The sequence below is a fragment of the Pteropus medius genome, unplaced genomic scaffold (assembly GCF_902729225.1).
Source record: "Pteropus medius unplaced genomic scaffold, Ma_sr-lr_union100, whole genome shotgun sequence".
Classification (NCBI taxonomy): domain Eukaryota; kingdom Metazoa; phylum Chordata; class Mammalia; order Chiroptera; family Pteropodidae; genus Pteropus; species Pteropus medius.
In genome coordinates, this window is record NW_024355990.1 from 4,891,315 (window position 1) to 4,911,270 (window position 19,956).

General features: G+C 37.9%; 1 protein-coding gene and 1 non-coding gene across 2 annotated transcripts; one reads left to right on the forward strand and one right to left on the reverse strand.

Annotated features, from left to right (window-relative positions):
• The first annotated feature begins 5,513 nt into the window (after positions 1–5,513).
• On the forward strand, positions 5,514–15,274 carry SUMO2 (small ubiquitin like modifier 2). Its single transcript, XM_039859726.1, has 4 exons — positions 5,514–5,684; positions 7,264–7,395; positions 12,328–12,399; positions 14,611–15,274. The coding sequence occupies exons 1-4, from the start codon at positions 5,664–5,666 to the stop codon at positions 14,671–14,673; spliced, it is 288 nt and encodes a 95-aa protein (XP_039715660.1). The 5' UTR covers positions 5,514–5,663; the 3' UTR covers positions 14,674–15,274.
• A 4,249-nt stretch (positions 15,275–19,523) lies between these two features.
• LOC120600502 (5S ribosomal RNA) lies at positions 19,524–19,642 on the reverse strand. Its single transcript, XR_005652211.1, has one exon. It is a non-coding gene; the product is annotated as a 5S ribosomal RNA (ribosomal RNA).
• Positions 19,643–19,956: the final 314 nt, after the last annotated feature.

Here is a 19,956-nt window from a genome sequence, read left to right on the forward strand (position 1 = left end):
TAAAAAATTAAAAAATAAAAGATTGTAAGCTGACAAAGTCCTTGCAATCTGTGAGGCCAACCAAGGGTTGCCTCACCTAAAAAAAAATTAAAAATAAAAGAGCTATGAAGACATAAAAAGATGGAAAAGTCTTTCAAGAAGTTTTAAAATGTTCACCTTTTGGTCCCCATAATTGCACTTCCAGGAAATAATCAAGAGGGACATTGTGAATAATCACCAAAAAAGGAAATAAATGTCTTGCAACTAAAAAGCTTATACAATCATTAAAAGATAACTGTAGCAAAATTTTATAAAGATAAAAGTAAAATTTTGTTAAAAGTTTTGTTAAAAAATAAAAGGTATATCAATATTTATGTAGAAAGGAAGACTGGCAGGAATGAATATTATTACTCAGAATCAGAAAAGTTATCTTTTCGCATGTTTATATAATTTTCACTTTAAGAATAAACCAAAAATTGTGTATTTTTACAATTATGTAAAGAAATGTATGTGTGGATAAAGATTAGAAATTAAAATTGGAATTCCGTTATGGGAATATGAGTGAATTAAAATTTTTATTTAAAAAATTTTTTACTAATCAATGTTTTTAATACATATATGGATACATACATATTCTACACATACCTGAATAAAGCCATATTTGTAAAAAAACTTCTTTATAGTCCTAGTAATGTATATCTGGCCACATAAGACTTAAAGTTGAGAAATATAATTATAAATGTGACAGATTTCTTACTGGAGGAGTAAAAGCTGCTTTAGCCCTGTGGTTCTCAAACTTTAGTGAACTTCAGAATTATCGAGAGGGCTTGTTAAACCTTTAATTGAGTGATTCCTGGGCTCTATCTCCAAAGCTTCTAATTCAGTAGGTTGGGGTTCAGCCTCGGGTATTTGTACTTCTGACAGATCTCACCCTCTCTGAACCATACTTCCAACTCTGTCTTCACCATTGATTACTCATGGTGAGGGTAATCAATCACAAGAGTTTGAAGAGTGCAGATATTGTCTATATTTGGCATAACTGCAAAATAAAAGGTTTGTCCAATTTGTTCACATTCATTTTATGAAACAGCCTCAAGTCACTGGCCCTACTTGAAGCTAGTGGTGGACAGAGAAGTAGGATTGGAGCATTAATGGTGTTAGAAGAACTTGATATTGTCACACCAATGTAAAGGCTGCCTAACTGACAAGCATTCAGGAAGCCCAATTTGGGCATTTTTGGTATTCTCATGACAAGTGCTATGTAACTATTGCATCAATAAGTCAATGAACTCTTATTGATTCCTGGCTCTCAGAACTTTGTTATTTGCTGAGACTATGAAGATGAAAAGCGGTGATACCTGCCCTCGAGAAGCTTACAGGACCATTCTCTAAATACGTTTGTGCAATATGTACATTAAGATTCAGTGAATGTATGGTATTGTGAAATGGGACAATATTTCTCTACATTTTATACCCCAGCTGACACATTTAAAGTGCAATAAACCTGGTTCTTGGCTTTGAGTGTTGACATTATCTTGGATCCCATCTTCTTCGCCATGACCCAAGGATAAAAAGCTGGAAGATTTCTACAGTATCACCATTCTGTCTCCAGATTTCCTGCTGTATTCAAGAATTCAGTATTCAATATTCCTGTAATATTCACAGAGGTAGCTCAAGTACTCAATTAACCTGAGTTAGAACCTGAAGGACATTTGACAAACTACACAACAGTTTAGTTGTCTGTGTTACAAATTCAGTTGATGTATTTCTCAGGGATTTTGACAGGGATTTTGACAAGGTTTTAAAGCTCTAAACAGTCTCTCTGATTCTTATATTCCTGGACCTTTTAGGAATGTTTTTTTTTATTTAGCGCCTGATCCTGAGGAGCACATTCTGGATGGTTCATCCTACTCTTACCCTCCACTTCTAACACCAGTATTGCTATTTGATTAGATTTCTAGAGGAATTAGGCCTTTCTTGCTCAATTTCCAAGTTACTAGTTGTTTCTCACTGCACAACTCTTTCCTCATTTACTCTTTTATCCATCCATTTGGATCCAAGAACTGATATAAAGTGCTGGGATTAAAAACTAAACAAAAGAGACAGGTCTCTGCTTTCATGGAACTTCCATTCTGCTGAGAGAGACAACCAAACAAAAATGTAAGTCAAAATAACTTGATTGGTGCTCCTGGAACTATTCTAGGATTTTTTTTTTTCCTGCATGTTTTCTCTCTGGCCTTCCACGGGGGCCTGTATGCAGTCCTACAGTAACTAAGTGCCACGCTCTGAGTCAGAAATCCTGAGTTCAGTGTGATATTGGCTGTGCCACTTTAAGCTGGGTGACCAAATTGTCCAACCTCTATATCTCACTTTTTTCATCTGTAAAATGGGGATAATAGTAATACAGGCTTTGCGAGGATTAAGGGCTTGGCACAGCATCTCCACATGGCAATCACTGTCCTCCTTTTCTGTATGTACTACTTTCATTTCCTTTTTCTAGAGCACCCTTTTCCGGTGCACAGCCACTCCCTTTCCCACCCCTAAAGAGGGTGAGAAACTTAATGTTGGGAAGTTTCTGTTTCTTAACAATTTTTTTTTTCCTGAAAATCTGAATGAGGCTCTCAGAATGCGAGTTTAATAGATTCTGTAGGCTCAGCTCATAGAATTCCAGTTTTCCATTGGAATATATATTGTTCACACATTTGAATATGCTTAACTATTTTTTATAGGCATTCCTCCATTGCCTGAAGGTGATTTTGTAATTTAGGAAATTTTGTAACTTTGGAGAGTGGAGAGGATAGCATAGGACATACCTGTTACCCAGAAGCTAATGACTAAACAAGCTTTTGATTTCTGGTGGTCCCAACGTATTGCTGAGGGTAACTGTAACATGATACATTCCTTCAAAGTTCCACAGTTCTGCAAGGCTGGGAAGGTGTGTGTGTGATGGCAACAGAAGATCTGGATTTAGCAGACCAAAGATAGCATCTCTTTTTCTTTTTCTACAGTATCTGGCATAGTATCCTGTATGTTCATTCCCTGGTATACAGTAGACTTCACTTAGCACTACCTGCTAGCTATGTGATATTGGGTAAGTTACTTAACTCCTTTGAGCCTCAGTAGCAAATAAATATACTTGCTTGGAAGGGTGCGTGTTAAGGAGAAAATAAATTAATAGTAGTAAAGCCCCACTCAGTGCCTGACACATGGCAGTTGGTTCTCTTCCCCTTTCACTTCTTGTGTATTTCCTACTTAACCCCACCCCCACCAAATTGTTATTTGAGTCAGAGACTTTGTCTGCCCTTCTTTGCCTGCTCAATGTCTAGCACAGAACCTTACGTATAGTGATAGTGTCAATTTATTTATGCATTCAGTGAATCTTTGAGCACCTACAATGGACAAAAGCTTAGAGTTAAGAGAGGGCAGGAACTCCAAGTAATTGAATATGACCAAAGAGGCTGAGGCTTCCAGGAGGAAATGATGAGAAAGAGTTAGAATGGTTATCCTGGATTAGCTCTCAAAGGGCTTTGTAGGTCTTATAAAAAATTTAGACTTTATCCTATAAGGCAGAGGATTGCCACTGAACCAAGGAGTGGCAGAAAATTATTTCGTTTTTATTTTAGAACAGTTTGTGGGGCTCAGCCTTTAGTGTGCTTAAGGAGAACCAGGGACACTTGTTAAAAAGGGGGGATCCCAGAGCCACGCTGCCCAAGGATATGCATCTAAACCAGCACCCTAGATGATTCTGATTCACTTAAATATTCAGGGACAGTGGGACTTACCTTAAAACAAAAGACCAGTTAGGAGGCTATTGCAGTAGCCCTGGAGAGAGCTGACTTGAACTTAGGCTTCCCCTGCCTCCCCTGATGGATCTGCCTTCCTTGGCATGTCTTACATCTAAGGCTTTAAGCCTCCTCTGTCCCATGGAGGACCAACCTGAAAACCCAGCAAATGCTGCCTAGCTCAGACACTGGACAGAAGCTGAAGAAAAGTAGACAGATTTGGTAGGTATTTAGAAGGTGGAATAGACAAAACTTGGAGATTGACTGCATGGGGATTGTGTGGACGAGAGGAAGAAGTCAGGATGCCTCCTGGCTTTCTGGCTTGGAGCAATGTTGTAATGGGGTGCCATTTAGTGAACCAGACTGGGTGGGCCGGTTGGGGAAGGTAGTGAGGAATTTCAGTTGAGATGTGCTCAGTTTAAGGTACCTCTGGGACATCCAAATGGAGATGTTCAGACATCAGTTGGATTTACGAGTTAGAAGCTCAGAGAAAGATCTGAAGTAGAAATATAGATGTGAGAATCATTAACAAATAGATGATAATGGAAGTGGTGACATCATTCCAGGATAATAGAAGATAAGAGAATGAAATGAAATCCAAGGAACAATTAAGAGAAGGGCCAAGAAGAAAAAAATGCAAAGGGATCAAGGACAGACCAGAGTCAGAGTTCAAAGTCACAAGGAAGGAGTTCAAGAGGAGTGATGAACTGGCAAGCATACTGGATTCAGCAAAGTTTGCAGTGACCTTGTAGAGAGCAGTTTTAGTGGAGCTATGGGGACAGCACCAGATTGCAGTGGATTGGAGAGTGAGTGGGAGGTGAGGGAGTGGAGACAGCTGGCATGGACATTTTTTCAAGACGTTTGGCCAAGAATGAAAAGATATGGTGGTAACTTATGAGGAAAATAGAATTGAGAGCGTCTTTTTCTAAGCTGACAGAGGAGTGGAAGACAAGACAGGGACAAAGGAAATAATAAAACCTACCTAGAGGAGCAGGAGCAATCCACTGCACAGACGTCAGGATTGTTCTTAAAACAGGAGGGACCTACTTCTATATTTTAACCAGATTGAAGGAAATGATTGATTGGATTGGAAGCTTTTTGATATTGGGTGGTTCTAATGGATTCTGTTTCCTCTTGGAAGTTGGGAGCCAGGCCATGAGTAAGGAGTTTGTAGGATGAACATTTCTCCTCAGCTAATCAAAGTGTGGGATTACCAGCAGGACCTTAGTAGTCACTGCACTGAGGCAAGAGCCTGGTGAGAAGCGGGTTGAAGCTGAAGCTTTAAAATTCAAAGGATGAGAGGCCGACTGAAAGGAAGTGTGATGTTCCTCTAACAGTGGGGAAAGCTGCTTTCGGGTCACCCTACGAGAGGTTTTTTTTTTTCCAGAACCTCATGCTGGGGCTATGATGTAGGCTCCCCTTTCCTCGTCCAGTCAGTCAGCCATCCCCGGCTTGTGTCTTACGTCTAGGCCTCAAGCCTCCTCGTCCCCACCGAGGACCAGCTGGAAGCCATTTTGATTAAGCTCCACCACAGAAGGAGGACAATACAGCCCCGCCCAGAGCAGGCGCGTCCCCGCGGCGGGTCGGGTGCGCGTGTCCGCGCCTCTTCCCGCCGGCCTGGCGGGCGCCGGGCCCAGGCTCGGGCAGCGCGGGGCGGGGGATGTGGGTGGTTATGTAAGCGTTGCGCGCTCCCGCGAGGCAGCAACCAATAGGAAGCCCCGGCGGCTCGTGCTCGCGCACGCAGGGTGGGGGGAGGGAGCGCACGACGTGCGCGCGCCCTCTCCCTCCTCCACCGCTGCCGCCTCCTTCTTCTGCCGCTCCTGGTGCTGCTTGTGTGCTCGTTCGGTGCGGACCTGGTACCTCTTTTGTGAAGCGGCAGCTGAGGAGACTCCGGCGCTCGCCATGGCCGACGAAAAGCCCAAGGTGAGCTTGGCGCCGGCCTCCTCGCCTCGCCGCGCGGCTGGGGTCACGGCGCGGGCCGGGGTCCGGCCCGAGCCCGCCGCGGGCTCCCCGCGCCTTCCCGGGCCCCCCACGGGGCTGGCCGCGGCTCAGGCCCGGGCGCTCCGCGCCATTTTCCTCCCTCCCCTCTTCCTCCCTCCCGCGCCGGAGGAGGCCCTGCTGCCTTCCCCCGCCCCCGGCCGCCTCGGAGTGCGCGCCGGGCGCGAGTTGGGCGGGCGGATCGGGGACGCCCGCAGGCCAACCGGCCGCGAGCGGGGCTTCTCGGCCGGCCGGGCGCGCGTGAGGAGGGGCGTTAGGGCGCGCGGTGTCCCCACCCTTCGCGGACCCCGCGCGGAGCTGCGGCGGGTGTTGCCACCTCCGCGGTGGCGGGAGTTCCCTCCGTCCGGGACTTCCCTCCTCAGGGATGGGAGCCGCGGGCATCTGGGAACCCCTGCCCGGGGCCGCACCGGCTGGGTGCGGGTTCGGGACGAATCAATGGGCTGGAAGCCGGATGAACATCAGGCCGTCGTGAGGGGCCGGGGGGTTGTGGATTCCGGGGAGTATTTCCCACTTCAATGGTCTCCAGTGTCCTGGGGATGGGCAGGGGCTTTTCCTTGGGTGCCAAGAGCCCTCAATCTGTGGAGACCATGTGGTGTCGAGAAGTTGGAGGCAGATGTACGAGCGGAAAGACTTTTGAAAGGCTTAACTTTTTAACGCGGGTTTTGAGGCACCGGGAAGCTTTTCCCGTGAGGACTAGGGCACACACTGCTACCTGGCACACGGGATTTTCTTTTGGTTTAATTTTGTGACACCCTCCCGTTTCCTGAAGTGATTTTGGGCTACAGAATTCCTTCTACATTCGATTTTAGTGAACTACAAATTGGGTCGAAATCCATAAGGAAGACTTGGGATAAATAAACTGCATTTGACCCATGACAACAAAGGGGAGGGGAGAATAAGAGCTCTTAACTAAAAATAAACAAAAATGAAACTGCTCGAGTCGGATGTTAATAGTGGTTCTGAGTTATTGCCGCTGCCTCAGAGACTCAGAGGATATTCCTCAATTAGGTTTTGTTAATGTAGCTTAAGATTTAAGTCATTAAACTGAGTTTGGTAACTTTTTAGCAAGAGAATTGTAGTGAGTTTTGGCTTGCGAGGTCTAGATGTTTTCTTGCATAATGTATTTAAAGCACTTTGGAATGAGAAAGAATTCTTATTTTCAGTGTTTTTAGAGACGATGTATTTTGTGATATAAAATAAGCCATTTTAGAAAATTCAGATTCAAGAAAGCGTGGTAGTAAATTGAGCGGGACCCATCTTTAAAAATCGATTGTTACCACTGATATAGTATTGCAAGTAGGCTTTCAGTTTCTGTGACAGCTATGTAATATTGTTGCTCCAGGATTTCTCATCTTTCAGATTGATTTCAATGGCTGAAAACAGCTGTATGCTCTTAGGATGAGAAACCTGTTGATTTCTGAAGCAACTTGGGCTGCAGCTGCTTTACTAAAAGGTGTTTGTTTTTCACATTTTCCAAATTATACTTTTATTTTTCTTTCAACAGGAAGGAGTCAAGACTGAGAACAACGATCATATTAATTTGAAGGTGGCGGGGCAGGATGGTTCTGTGGTGCAGTTTAAGATTAAGAGGCATACACCACTTAGTAAACTAATGAAAGCCTATTGTGAACGACAGGTGAGGAACTGACATGTGCACTTTCACTGAATAAAATTTATTTAAGTAAAAAAACCTTATTTTCATGAGGATAGAAACTAGACTAGCATAATATTACAATAGATTGGTAGAATGAACATGCACTTATATATTTGACATATCAATTTTATTATATACTTGGTATGTTGAGTCTTCATGAAAACCCTTAGGATAATTTGGTTACTATATATGTTTCTAGTCCTGTGTCACAAATGTGTTAAATTATAGTCACACTCATGATTTGCTCCCAAAGGGATGTAATTTTACTTTAATAAGAAAATAAGAATGAACTTGGTAAAATTTCTTGTCAGGTTCTTATCTATTTAAAATTTGTGTCAAAACTATTTTGGGTATTTTAATCAATGTGGAAATAAAATGTGAGATTAAGGACATTAACAGTTTTCTGAAGCATGTAAAATCATGTTTTTTCTCTTACACTAATAATAGAGGTCAAGAAATTTAACCTGAGCTATGTATAAACATTTTTATATTATAGGGACATTTGCATTTTACTCAGATGATAGTAAATAGGCATCAAGAAGAGGAAGTAGAAATGAACAGATGCTGGGATGTAAACTCAAACTCAAAGAAGCTTTTTATCTGTAACAATAAAAATGACTTTTGCAAGTATAACAAAAGCTCTGGTACCTAGATCGATTGATTCAGTAATAATGTGGCAGAAGTATTTTTCTTGTTCAGCCCTGAATATGTAATATGTAAAAGTCGAGGGAAATCATTCTTTTAGACTAAAACAACTTATTTACATTGTCAGTTATCCTAAAAATAGGCTCAAAATAAAAAAAGTTTGAGTTGAAACATGGGCTTCTTTTATGAGATGTAAGGGCATTTTAAAAATTGAAGATATAGACTCCTTTTTGAGTTTGAAGCTTTATTTTATGCCTAATTTATAATGCAATAATACTGTGCTTATAATTCCTTATCTTCATTTTATTATAGTTCCTTAAAAAGATAGGATCTTGACGAAATCCCCCTAACAATTAGTAAATATGTACTTATTGTACTAAAGATTTTCTACACTGGCATCTTTCACATTTGAACAGTAGTAGTTCCCTTTCATGTTACAGGGAAATTTTTAAAGCTAATCATTTTGTAGAACTTTTATGTAGCAAAACCTTACACAAAACAGAAACTCATGCTTAGATTTGGTGGTTTTCAACAAAGTTCTCTGTAAATCTTGCTTAACTTTAATTACTACTAGATTTTAGCTGTTAAACAGTCTGTTTTTCAACACTTATGAAAACATAGAGCGAGGTTTAAAGAACATTGAATACCCATATGCCCACCACCTAGATTTAACCATTAACATTTTACTATACATATTGATTGATACCCTATCCATCCCAAATGGTCATATTTAAGACTGCCCATATTTCTTGTAGGAGCCCAAAGGAGCTTTTTATTGGCTATTTACCAGATGCCTACCATGTTCTGGGGCATCATATGTGCCAGAGAAACAAAACAGCACATCCTCTGTGTTCCAGATTATCCCTATGGGAGATTGTCCTATAAGATCAAGTTAGTCAAGAATTTTTAGTTTTCCTGCCATGTTAAAGTAAATTTAGTGTATTACCTAGTGTAAATAGTTTTCCTTGAGTTTTTTTTTTTTTTTTTTCCTTCAGTTATTAGGCTTTATTTACTAAATAAATTTGGGGCCACTCTTAATTTGCACTAGAGGAAAAAGAAGCATTGGTAATCCATAAAAAATATTGTCGGAATGCACATATGATTTGAAGATATGATTCAGGAAGAGTTTGGATAGATATTCCTATTTTCCTTTTAAATTGGGAATAACCTGGAGTTTTGAGTAAAACAGTCCCTTTTGAAGTTTCAAATACTTTCTCGTTCTAAGGAAGAGGGAATTGAAGTATTACCTAATTGGGCTGATTCTCTGCTTTTAAGTGTAGGTACAGAGTATCAAAAGGCTAAAGTATCTATCCAATCTAATTTGCATAGCTGAAGTTTTTTTTGACTATTGAAAATTCTCGATCAAAGATTTCCTGTCAAAATTAATTGAATGCTCATTTACTTTCTAATGAACTTACTTGGCATTGTATCTCTGGAGGAGTTCCAGTGGATGTCTCATAGGCATCCCAAACTGAACATGCAAGAGAAGACTCTTGACTTTAATCCTAGAAATCCTTTCCCCTTGTGTCCTCACTCAGTAAAAAGGACCAGTCTACATGTAGTTCTGAGGTCAAAACCTTGGGTTCATTCTTAAAGATCTTCCTAACTCATATAAAAGCCATTGGCAAATTCTGTTCTCTACCTAAACCTGTGCTGTCCAGTATAGTAGCCACAAGCAACATGTGACTTTGCCATTTGAAATGTGACTAGTCCAAACTGAGATGTGCTGTAAGTGTAAGATACATGGCCGGTTTAAAATGCTGATTACATGTTGAAATGATAGTATTTTGAATGTACTGAAGTAAAACATTTTTTACTTTAACTTGGCAACTAGAAAATTTAAAATATGTGGCTCACATATATCTGTTGGATATTGCTGAATCCTCAATCGTTTTATTCCACTTTTTATAAGTTATTACCTTGGAGATTTCTCTGGTTAACTCAAAGAGCTTCTGCTCCAGTTACCCAGTCCTCTCATTCTCACTCTTTGTTTTTTTCATTGATAATGTCTATATTTGTCTCCACTAAAATGTAAGCTCCATGAGCATTGGGCCTTTTTGTTCACTATTTCTCTAGATCCTAGACCAGTACCTGATATATAGAATGTGTTTAATAAATGCTTGTAAAATGGTAGAGAACATTCAAACTAATATCTCCAGAGGTTGGTTTGCAAATAAGTTTCTCATAAACATGTGAAATTAGAGTTTGCCTACAGCCACATAGCCTTCAGCTAACAGCATACTTTTCCATTCTGGTGTGGATTTACCCTAACAGATTATTTCATGGAGGGTCAGGTGGTTTCAGAGAGCACAGATTCATTGGTTTAGTCCAGTTCATTTTTGTAGAATGAGAATATGGGGCCCAAAGAGATAATCTGATGCCACTCTTCTGGGCACAACCCTAAAGCTCAGGGAAGAGATTTAATTCTGCAGAGAACCCCAAATACTGGTTTAATGTAAATTCCCAGTTTGAATTTACTTGATGTATGGAATCTTAAAGACAAGTTTTCTGAATTTGGATTTTTGATCTCTAGCAAAATAAAAGCTTTTAATCGATGAGGAAAAGCATAAAAACAGGTGGCAAAAAGAATACAGTTTGCTTATGTTCCGGGCCCTTCCCGCTTTATATTTTGAATGATTGACCCTTGTGACCCTTCTACCACTGGATGTAGTGGAAAAAGAACCTACCATAAGGTGCTGCAAGGATTCTACAATGGATTATAAATAAATAATACTTGGTAATTAATGCTCGGTGCTGAATTCTTGGTTGCTTTGTGTAATCACAAATTAAAATTGAAAGTCGTGAGGAATTAAGTTTGTGGATGTCACCTCGTGGGGGATTGCTTGTATTCCGCAAGACAAGGCCTAGTCTGAAAGTGTTATGTGTTGATGGCTAGAGTTTTAAAGGAAAGCAATATGATCATGTTACAGATTTAAAACAGATTCAGCAAATCCATGTAAGGGGTTACAGGTGTTTCGTGTTTATGGCGCACTGAGTTTTTTTGGTCCTAGGAACTCAAGTTTAATTTTCTCTTAAATATCAAAGCATGGAGTTTGTGTAACAATTAATTATAGTTTGTAATTCGAACATGATACAGGAGTGAGGTGGATCTTATGTAAGATGCTTCCTAGGAAGCTGTTTTTACAACATATCTTGTCTTCATTTGGCTGCAGTTACCAACAGCTTTGCTGCTTTGTTCCTTTCCCCTTTTCCCCACCCCTATGTCGGGAAGGTAATGTTTGATTAAGTAAGACATTGGAACCCACTTTGCAGAAGGGGCATGTTTAGGTTCATTTATCTCCTTAAATGCATATAAAAATTTCTAGAAGCTAAACTCTAGTAACATAATTTAAAAATTCCCTTTTTGTCATAGTCTCCCCACCTTAGTAGTTTTAGATTTATTTTTAAATAAAAAAAGTGAAGCATAGATGGATATTTTCATCCATTTTATTCCATCAGTGCTTAGTGAGCACCTACTATGTGCATGGATGCAGTGTAACCAAAACAGCCTGGGTTTCTCCCTCTCCTGGAGCTTATTTAGAAAATAAGTTGACTAATAAATGTAGCTTTGGGTAAATACTAAGAAGGAAATTGAAAAGCAGGTGCTTCTTTTGAGCTATTCCAGGAATTTCATGGGTGTGGATTGTAGTTTTATGGATGGTTTTTGGATAGTTATTGGCTTGCATTTTGGTGAAAATGTCCTGACTGCCCAAAGATAAGAACTCGAATGCCTGTGGGTGTGCTTAGCATTGTGCTGGGTTGAGGCATAGCTTAATGCGTGCATGGTGGTAGGAAATATTCGGATAGAAATGAAGGTAAGGTGGTGTTTAGGCAACGCTTTATTTTAATTATCACACCTTTTTAGATGACTTCCAGTTTTTGTTATTGTTTGTTGTTTTTTTTTTCAATTTGGTGATTTCTTTAACATGCACTGAGGAATGTTGCTGTGTGTATCTGTTACTTTAAATTTCCTTTTAGTATCTTATCTAAATGCGCTTTTTGATTCAAGTTTCATCTGTTCAAGCTTGGAGTAGCTATGGTCTCAAAGGCAATACAGCCTTTTTAAGAAGACCATTTGAAAAAAAATTTTTTCCCGAAGAAAATCAGTTTTAAAGAAGTGAAAGTCACCTCAAATTATTTACCCACATAGAAATGTTAACATATTGAAGATCATTTATTTAGGTCTGTCTTTTAATATATTCATGGCTAAATATGCATATAGTTTTTTGTTTTTTGCATTCTTAATTGCTTTTAAACTCTTTTGTCCAGGGTTTGTCAATGAGGCAGATCAGATTCCGATTTGACGGGCAGCCAATCAATGAAACAGACACACCTGCACAGGTAAAATCTCTGTGTAATGTTTTTTGTAATTTTCCTCAACAGCTTTATTAAATTTGTGAACTTTAAGATATTGGAATATAATTCTTTACCAGAGTTCAAAGCTATGTAAAATATGACCACAGGGGGACAGAAAGAAAAATAAAGGAATAGATTGAGGAAATGCCAATGGTTTTAAAATACTGGTCCTCACTTAGTAAAGATAATAGGTTATTTAGTTACTTTGATCCATTTTATTTCCTATTGCCAACATTATTCAGTGAAAATTAAAACAACTGTTTCTTCAGAACGTTTTCCTTTTGTTTTTGTTGCTTCAGCTCTTGATCTTACCAGTTGGCTGTTGATCCTGACCTTTTTAGCTCTCATGCTGAATTATTTTACCTATACTTGTGAACTAAAGGGAACTAATGGCTCTTAACAGCAAGTCTCTTGTTAGCTTAGTTTGAGAGGAGGGAGGGCTTTTGAGAGGAGGGTGGCTTTCCAGTCCCTTTCTACAAAAGGTGAATATCTATCTGATCCTTAATCTGTTTACATAACACTTCAGTTCTATCACTTTGTGAGGGATTTACTGGGCTGTCTTGTATGGCAGAAGCTCTTTTTTTTTTTACCCTTTCAAGTTCCATTTAAGACAGTTTTGGAAAAATATTTTGATGGAAATTTAAATTGTAGCCTGGGTATTTTTGAATTTGTCTTAGCATGCTGTAAGAACTAGAAAGTGTTAAACACGGTATGAGTGAAGCAGCACATCAAGATTGTGGTTTTGTTGATAATCTTCAAAAAAATTGAAACAAAAATTGAAACATAACAGATATTCTACAGAAGTTATACTTGAGGGAGGAATATTTTGAATATGTTAGTGAGTCTCTAAGAAGCAATTATTGTCTATAGCCACAAGGAGGAGCTGAATTCTCTATGAAAGAGAAAAAGCTCTTTTATCCTCTGAAGGCACTTAAAGTTTTACTATAAAATTTAACATTCCAGTAGTTTTATTTCACTAGATAGATAGGCGGAAGATCTGTTTTGATGGTTTTAAAAGAATACAAAGAATCCGTCGTGCTAACCTCTGATGATTAGAATGTGTTTTTTGTCTTTCGAAGCCCTTTCCTACCACCAGAAAATAGTCGAGGCTTGTCTGCTGCCATGCTAGCTGCAGATATTAAAATGTGAGGAGGATTTGTTTCAAACTGCATTATAAAGTCTTCAAATGAATTGTATTTTAGAATGAAATTGATTTGTTTTAGAATTATTCTCTCAATATTTATTAAGTAGCAGAATTGTGATAAATTAGAACATCTTAGCCAATTTTAATAGCAGTATGATTAGTATGTGCCCATCATTCTGTTACTTTCTTTGACTCATTTAATTCTCCTAACTGAATGCTGTTCCATTTTACAGAAAAGGGAGTTGAGACATTAATATTTTAATACCCTTACCCCTATATTTGAACTTTGTTAGAAACAATTCCCTTTCTTGTCTTTAGGTGTCCAGAGTTTTATCTTCAAAATTACTTTTTTTTAGAAATAAATTTTCAAGCGTAATTATCAGCATAATAAAATGTTACAAAGCTTATTTACCTTACATTGTTGCCAAATGTACCAAAACCTTCCTACTGTCAACATGGTTAGTTTATGTATAATATGCGGGTAGTAAACCTTGCAAATTTAATTGGTAGATAGCATTTTAAAATTTAGTTTTTTAAAGAAGTTTCCACTTTCCCTGTTCCTTTCTGTTATTGCATAGAGGTAACCACTCTGTTTTGTGCATAGACAAGGATATATTCATACTATAGACACACAAACTTTTAAAAACAGAAATGCTGTCTAATTTTAAATTTTTGTTTTTAGCCTAATACTAGTATCCCATGGATATTTCCACTTTTGCATGTGTAAATCTGCTTATTCTTTAATAACAGCTACATAGTATTTTGTATATTGGTGTACCATTTCTTTGGGTTTCTGTTGATATTTAGGGTATTTCCAGTATTTTGCTTATCTAAACAACTTTGCATGAGATCCTTTACCCACATCATTCTTATTTTCCATAGTTAGAGATTATTTAATTCAGATATATTCAGCTTTTTAATTTAAAAGCTAAGTTTTCTATAATCTTCATAAAAAGACCAAGTGTAAAGTAATTTAAACCTAAGTCTGATGCTACATTAAGCGATGGGTTATCTAAAATAATGAACAATTGGTTTTTTCTCTTGTATGCTAGTTGGAAATGGAGGATGAAGATACAATTGATGTGTTCCAGCAGCAGACAGGAGGTGTCTACTAAAAAGGGAACCTGCTACTTTACTCCAGAACTCTGTTCCTCTAGACCAAGAAGACATTCTCAATTAGAAAACGGCAATTTGGTTCCACCACATCCTGACTACTACAGTATAGTTTTCTCTATTCTTTCATTTTCCCCTTCCCCATTCCTTTATTGTACATAAAGTAACTGATGTATGTGCACAAGCATTTGCATTTTTTTTTTTAAACTAAATGGCCAATGGTATGTTTTGATTGACATCAAATGGAGATGGGATGGGGAAAAATACTGGTTCTGTGAAAATACCCCCTTTCTCCATTAGTGGCATGCTCATTCAGCTCTTATCTTTATATTCCAGTAAGTTATTTTGCTCTCACTGTTTAAGGAAAAAAAAAAAAGAACAACAAAAATCCTTGCATACCTTGTTCAATTGGAGACTTTTAATGTTTTTCATTTATCATTGTAAAACCAAGGACAATTTTATAACTTTTTTGTACGTAGCTGTTACATGTAGGGCAATCTGTCTTTAAGTAGGGATAAATTACTCTAAAAGAAATGAATCCTAGATAGTTTTCCCTTCAAGTCAAACGTCTTGTTGTTTAAATAAACTTCTTGTTTAAAATGAGCTGTTTTCTTTATTATGAGGAATATTAAATAGAAAGTTGAAGTTTAGGGAAAAACATGACATGAATAGGCCTGCGAGAAGTGAAATTTCAAGGAAGAAATGAAGCTACATTTTCAGACAGACTAATGCAAAACAAAGTAACAAAGTTATATAAATGACTAGCTACAGATGTTCAAAAAGCTTAGGCAGTTCCAAATATGCAACTTTACTAGAGAAAAAATAGGGCCGTAATGTGTGGATTTACTCCCAAGTATTCTTTTCTGTAACCACTATCTGGTTACAGACAGTGAGTGAGTGCATGCAGCTAGGAAAAAGTTTTGATTTTGCTAACTCTGCTGATAAATCTCTTAACCATTCTAGCTTTCACTTTGATTAGTAAATACTCCCTAATGTAAAATAAGAGTCTTTATTCTTTATTTGAGGATGTTGGACAGGAAATGTTTATTTACATACATATGTGTATCCGTTCTTACATCCATACATCCATAAATGTGCAGGGTGCTACAGTTTTTTGAATGTATGGGAAAATATCACAGCTATAGAATCAATAACAGCAGGAAAGATACATAAAGATGATCTAATTCTGGCCTATTTTAGAGATGAGGAAACAGATCCAGGGGGTTATTTGTCACACAGCTAGATGGTTATAAAACGGACTAGAGACTAGGTGTCTTGATGCCTGTTAATGTCAATTAAGTTCCAATTGAGTTCTCTATATTGGTTTTCAAGAAACTGAATTCCCACCCCAAGTACCCACCAAAGCAGCCTTTCTGGATCAAGTCCCCATGTGCTTTCATGCCTTGTCATCCACTTAATTCACTCTACTTCTGTTGTATAGTCCATGGTTTTTTACGTTCCCCATTTCTATAGTGAATGAGCTTCCCCAGAGACAGCAGGAATTCTGTAAATTTTTGGCCGTTAGGTATATGAGTTAATCTTGAATCAACTGAACTTTTATTTTGCTACCAACCTGTCATAATTTATATTGTGAAACAGTGTGGGAAGACTGCCCAAGAATTCTTAGAAGGAATCAGGTAAGTATATTTCTCTTGTTGCTCTAGATACAATTAAATAGTGGAATTTTATGTCCTAAATACTAAAGTTAAGGTTGAAATTCAAGCCAGAGAACTTTATTATGGAAGGGGTCTTGAACTGGGATCTTTAATCAGAGGAATTTGCTAACGTTATGTTAGAGTTTTTGTTATGTTAGGAAAGATAAACTTCAAATTCTTTCATAGTAGAAAAACATTTGGTAGAATTAAAAAAGAAGGAAATATGTAAAACGGCACTGTTTAATAATATAGTGTGTTGTAGCTTATTGATACTTGGGTCAGTGTATATAACTAAAGATGAACCTTGTTTCTGTTCTTAAATGAACTTTTGATTGTTGCTGTTGCCCTATTTCCCATAAGTTGCTACAAATGTTCTATGAAAATTATGGAGCACTTTTTAAAAAAATCACTGAAAATAAGAATTGTTGAAAATACTAAACGTAATTTTTGCATATTAATTTTTTCGGCTTGGGAGGGGACATTCAAATGATAGGAATTACACTGCCAACAATTTAACTATACTCTTTCTGGCTGTCCTCACATTAATAATACCCCATGTGTTTATATCGTAGAAGTAGCAAATAGAATCTAAGTGAATGTTTTGTATAGAGAGATGAGAGAATTTTTATTCTCACGCACCCTTTATAGTCATATAAGCTCTTTTAGGCCAAAACAAAAAGTATTACCAACTTTTCAGAAATAGCGTCAAATTATTTGGCTCTTTGGGGGGGCGGTTCATGTTTTCGTGGGAATTACTTTAATCTGATGATCAGATTACATTCTACCTAAAGGGGATGAGATTGAATGGAAGATGGGAAGAAGTAAAAATAGTTTGAGGAAAATGGGAGACTTGGATCTGCAGACAGTGGAATCTCAGGACATGAGGTCTGTTGGAAAGTTTTTCCAAGGTCTTTATGGGGGGACTATGGTTTATTGGAGAGGGCCAGCTGTGCCGCTGAGGGTTATTTTTGAGTTGGGGTGTTGCTGCTGCTTTTAAAAATGACTAAGTGTTTCTGGATTGTGGTTTTGCATTAGAATCCCGAAGTAACTTAATACCAGTACCTTTGCCCTACTCCCAGAAATGTATTTTCAAAGCAATATGGAATCAAGCAATTCTGAGAGGCATCCTCACAACTGGTAAGAGTTAAGTGAGATGTGTTTTAGCTGTGTAGTACAATGCCTCCTACATACTGAGCTTATTTTTAAATAAAAATTGTATTTAGCGTGAAGTGTAAGGGCTCTGCCATAGGATGCTCAGGCTTCAGCTGAATACCTTAATCTCTACCAATTGGCCTGCACTAAATGGAAATGAGAAACCAGAGACCAGGCCAAGAACTTTCTATTCATTTTAAAAATGGAATACAATCTTTGTTTCATTAGTTTTTTTTTTTTTTTTCTTAATAATACCAAATTGTACCCTAATGAGTTTAAGGTAAAACATTTCTCAGGATTTTAATGATTCTCCAATACTTTAAGAACCAAAGGACCCATCTACAAGGTTTTCTTTATCTGGTGATGACTTGAAGGTTAGTCTTGGATGTAGTAATATGTTTTAAAATGAATCTGATCTGTATAGTGGTTAGCTAATGAAAAAAGTGGATCATAATTAGAATAGAGTATATAAATAAGAATGTGTTATTTGCAATATTATTGAGTTATTTTCCTGTAAGCAGTTTTGAATTTCCTGTACCCTCTGGGGTCTTTGCGAAATAGTTTAAAAGTCCAAGAATTGTCATGTAACATATACTGTTTGCAATTCACATTTTTAAAAATTTTTTATTATTTATGCGTAAGGCACCTGGTCTTCCAAGGTAGTCTCCCATCCAAGTACTAACCAGGCCCGACCCTGCTTGGCTTCTGAGATCAGACATCTGGCTTGTTCAGAGTGGCATGGCCATAGACCATAGACCATGGCTCCACTGGGGTGTGAACTCAGGACCTTCTGTGTGTAAAGCAGCTGTGCTAACCACTACACTATGTAACCATGTCCTGCAATTTCCATTTTTAAGGCAGATGTGATTAACTTTGCCACAAGTTACAGAATTAGGAATATTAAGGGAAGAATTTTTCCACATTTATTCTGGACATACCCTTCTAAGTTATTTGATATTTATAATTTTAGTTATTATTTCATAAAGGAAGCAAAATTCATCTCTAGGAGATGAGACAGATGGGTTAGGGGAGTATTTTGCTTATTTATTAAATTGAGAAATGATATGGAATTGAAGGAAGGACAAACCACATTTTATTCAGTCTGAGGAGGACATAATGGGGAGATATGATTTATACTCTTCCCTCTGCAATTCATTGATTAAAGAGGACCTGAGGGGCATGTCAGGCCTTAGTAGTGTGTATGTGCCATTTTGTTTACCTTAAAAGTAAGAACATAACAAGGTCATTTTCCATATTTGAGACCTCATTTTATTTAATGTCAAATGGATTTTAAGAGAAAATAAACGGGCTGTCTTAGTGGCATTGATTTTGTGTGTGTGCGTGTGTGTGTGTGTGTGTGTACAGCTAAGAAAAGAATGAACAGATGTATACTAAATTTGGCTTTAGGATTAATGGATGCAGAACTTATGTGTAAATATATATGGTTAAGTCATACATAAGTGATACACTTATGGGTACCCTGCAATAGTGGGGTTAAGAAGTAAAGCTTTTTAGAAATACTTGTCAGTGGGCCATTCATTAATTCAGTTATTAAACCAAGTTCAAAAGCACATGGCCAGCATTTTTTAAAAATAATGAAATAGAAGGAATAGGAAATATTGAGTATGTATTAAACTACGGTTAACATTATCAATTGCTGTTCTTGTAAGTCAGAAATAGTCAGGTATCTGCAATTTCGTAATGTGTGTGTCCTGGATCACAGTGAAAGATCGATCTAAGAGATTGGGTCACAGAATCTAGGGAGAGTACATCCCAATAATGAGGCCATGTATTGCCCATTTCCTCTGCTATTCTGGAATAAATTGGGGCAGGTCGAACTTTTGGGGAATTCAGGACACTTCGCCAGGTAGTGGGAAAGCTGGTGACATGAAAGGCAAAAACAGATGCTTGAGAGCTAAGAGATGTTGTTAGTACATATTTTTATTTTTTATTTTTATTATATTTTATTTTTTTAGGCGAGGCAACCTTTGGCCTCATATTGCAAGGACCTTGTCAGCTTACAATCCTTTATTTTTTATTTTTTACGCCTACAGCACCTGGTCTTCCTAGGTGGTCTCCCATCCAAGTACTGACCAGGCCCAACCCTGCTTAGCTTCCGAGATCAGTTGGGATCGGGCTTGTTCAGGGTGGCATGGCCGTAGACTAGTACGTATTTTTGTTTGGTTAAAATTTAATTACTACCTTGGTAGGCACAAGTGGTGAGTAACAACTTATGGATTATTCTATTTTGAGTAGGTTATACATTGCATTCTTGAATAAAACTCCACATATCCCCCAACAAACTTAAAAAGCAATGGCATTTATGTCCATATAAAGAAAAATTATTAGAGATTTAAACATTTTCTGACATCTTTTAGATAGTAAATTTCTTAAATATGTACACACACACAATAGATTTTTCACTATCTGCTTCAGAACAGAAGATTACGTTCTCTGAGGAAATTCTGAGAATATCGG

Bases quoted from the DNA above. Each gene is read 5' to 3' on its own strand.
- SUMO2 (XM_039859726.1), top strand. From the start codon at position 5,664: ATGGCCGACGAAAAGCCCAAG. The intron at 5,685-7,263 runs GTGAGCTTGGCG...TTCTTTCAACAG, and splicing joins TGGCCGACGAAAAGCCCAAG to GAAGGAGTCAAGACTGAGAA. The intron at 12,400-14,610 runs GTAAAATCTCTG...CTTGTATGCTAG, and splicing joins AAACAGACACACCTGCACAG to TTGGAAATGGAGGATGAAGA.